We start from the raw sequence: 2,874 nt of genomic DNA, 5'->3' as shown, positions 1-2,874 counted from the left end.
CTGGAGAAAACAGCACCAGCACCAACGCCTCCTCTCCTCTGACCAGCGGAGCTCCTCTCCGCCTCTTCTTAGCACCGAATCTCTACGCCTCCACCGAACTCTGTGCTGGAACCTGGAAAATGCGCCGGAGCCGCCGTGATCGTGGTGTCGCAACCTCAAGGTTTGTTTTTTCGTGATTTGTTCTTTTACCCAATCTGGATTTCGAAATATTGATGGTTTTGGGTTAGGTTTTTTGGACATTAATCACTTGCTTTGGTATGGGTTTTGCTGTATTTTGGTACCTTGGTGCGTTTTGATTGGATTCCAAAGTGGTTAAGTTCAACCCTAAACAAATCTGATTTGTCTATTATGAGAATCTTGTTAGTATTTCAAGTTCTTACATGAATAAATTGTATATTATGAATAAATAAATTGATGAATTTCTGAATCTGGAGATGTATTCCTGTTCTTTAGTTCATTACTTGAAATCAGTTTAATTCACATAATATGATTTTTTGATAAATTATTATTTATCATTTTATAAAGTCTGTTATACACCATTTAGTGATTGTAGTTTCCAACCTATCACTTTTGAAAGCAGAGTTAGAGGGACTCCTATGGCTCATGCCTGTGACGATGTTGTTTGAGTTGTGTCAGAAGCAAGGGAAGCAAGTTGACATTAAGTATTGGAAGAATGGGGAAAAGAATGTTGCAACTGTATATGTCAATGGTAAGTTTATCGCCTCAGGTTCTTCTGAGAAGAAGGAAACTGCAAAGCTTAATGCAGCAAAGCAAGCTTTGCTCAAGTTATCGGAATCTATGCCCGCTAATGTTGGGAGGTTAGATTTTTCTTTTGGACTCAATAAGTCATTTGAGATTGATGGAGCAAAGCAGAAGTTACAGGAGCTTTGTGGCAAGAAAAAATGGCCTAAGCCTACTTACAGGTACGAGCTTCTTTATTATGAGCAGTGAAGCAATAGAGAGTGTGTGTGTGTGTGTGTGTGTGTGTGTTCTGAATTATTTGATGATGAGCCTGTTAGTTTTGTGAGTTGAACCACGATCAAGCCTTCTATATTCTCTCTTCCCCTCCTTCCCTCCTCTCTCTCCCATAGGCCATAGTTTATGATTTAGAATTTCATAAGGATGGCATGGAATGTTTAGAAGAGCTTGATTACTGGGTTCACAATGACTGGAACAAGGAATACTGATCTCTATGGCATGTCAAATGAACATAAACTAGTAGGCTTTGTATTTTGTTCTATTGGCTTGTGGGCACTCACACGTTCATTGCAGTTTTTAATCTCCTCCATGTGTGTACCGTTAAACCACCACCTATGTTGGATATAAAATTTTCATGCTTTTCTTCTTCTCAAGTATTCACTGTTTTTTCAAATTCTCACTTCGTATCTATATTGTAAGATATTGAATCTGAATGTACTTTTGCTATAACTTGCAGCCTTGAGAAGGATGAGGGTCCACCACACCACAAGAAATACGTTTCATCAGTTCAAATACCATCAGTAGATGGTATTTTATATAGAGAGAGGGAGATGAAAAGTCAAGAGTAAAGGAAGCACAAAATTCTGCAGCTTCCTGGATTATTTGTGCCTTACAAGAATCTAATTATCTATGATGATACTCCTTTTTTAGAAGAATATCAGTGAAGAACAGTTAGAGTGGTTAGGTTAAGTTTAGAAGAATATTAGTGAAGAACAGTAAGAATGACTTTTTTTTTTTTTTGAGGAAGACAGTAAGAATGACTTGGTTAATGGCTACAGCTAAAATACATGGAATACTTTATGGAATTGCAAGTAGACCCATGTGATATAGGGGTTAAATGAATTATGTTCACTTGATTGCTTGGGCATGATTAGTTTATGCCACTAGATTTTTAACTAAAATGTACCTATTTAACAGTTTAACAATGAACATCAACACTTACAGTATAAAGTGAAAGTTCCATATGTATCAACCACTTTCATTGTTGTATGCAACCCAGTTGATTGATTGCTGTGTCTTTTATTGCTAAAGCTGCTTATATTCTTTATGTATTGTCCACTCTCATTGTTCCCTATACTAATTAAGGAAGGTACTTTATATGCATCATATGAGCTCTGTATGCTTAAAACACAGTTATATTGAAAAGGTTAATCATTCTTTTGCACAGCTGCACACAGTTTTGCATCTTTAGCTAGAGCTAAGAGCTAAATTTGTTGATATTACCATGATTTCATAATATCTGTGTCTGATCAAATCAGTACTTAAATGGTTTAAATGTATGACGTTGTTCAATCAATGAAATAATTCCATTACGTTTTATTTTGTAAGTTTTAAAGAATTGAAAATAATCTTTCATGGGTACCCTTGTTTCTCAAACAATATGTAAAAAACATGATTGAATGAATCTATACAAGACCAAAAAAAAAATCTATATGCATTTTTTTTGCTCTTACTTCACAGGATAATGACATATACCCCCAATTTTTTTTTTTTTTTTTTTTTTTTGGAAGCAGATTTTCTAATTGACAATAAAACCTGTCACAATTTGCAATAAAATTTTCTAATTAACAATACATTCCCCTGAAATAAAATCTGTCATGATTCAGAATAAGAAAAGAGAATCATAAGATTACAAATACATTTGAAATAAAACCTGTCACAAATTTTTTATTAAAGTTTCTAATTGTCAATACATTCACCTAAAATAAAACATGTAATGATTCAGAATACAAAAAGAGAATCATATGACTAAAGATACATCTTAAAATAAAACTTGTCTCAATTCAAACTACAAGAAGATGGTTCTATCCACTACAATTAAAATATTGTATAGCAAAAAATATTTGCTTCCCAATGCATTCTCTTGGTAACGAAACTTGTTTGTACATCAGTTTT

The 2,874-nt window shown here is 34.1% G+C and overlaps 1 protein-coding gene across 1 annotated transcript; it reads left to right on the top strand.

Moving 5' to 3' along the window:
- Positions 1-6: 6 nt before the first annotated feature.
- Positions 7-1,996, top strand: LOC136060989 (ribonuclease 3-like protein 2). The gene is made up of 3 exons (XM_065782595.1): positions 7-160; positions 581-923; positions 1,436-1,996. The coding sequence occupies exons 2-3, from the start codon at positions 604-606 to the stop codon at positions 1,545-1,547; spliced, it is 432 nt and encodes a 143-aa protein (XP_065638667.1). The 5' UTR covers positions 7-160; positions 581-603; the 3' UTR covers positions 1,548-1,996.
- The last annotated feature ends 878 nt before the right edge of the window (positions 1,997-2,874 follow it).

Source organism: Quercus suber, unplaced genomic scaffold, assembly GCF_002906115.3.
Source record: "Quercus suber isolate HL8 unplaced genomic scaffold, Cork oak 2.0 scaffold_307, whole genome shotgun sequence".
NCBI classification, from domain to species: Eukaryota; Viridiplantae; Streptophyta; class Magnoliopsida; order Fagales; family Fagaceae; genus Quercus; species Quercus suber.
Note: the sequence above shows the minus strand (reverse complement) of the source record. Positions and strands in the feature narration are given on the sequence as shown.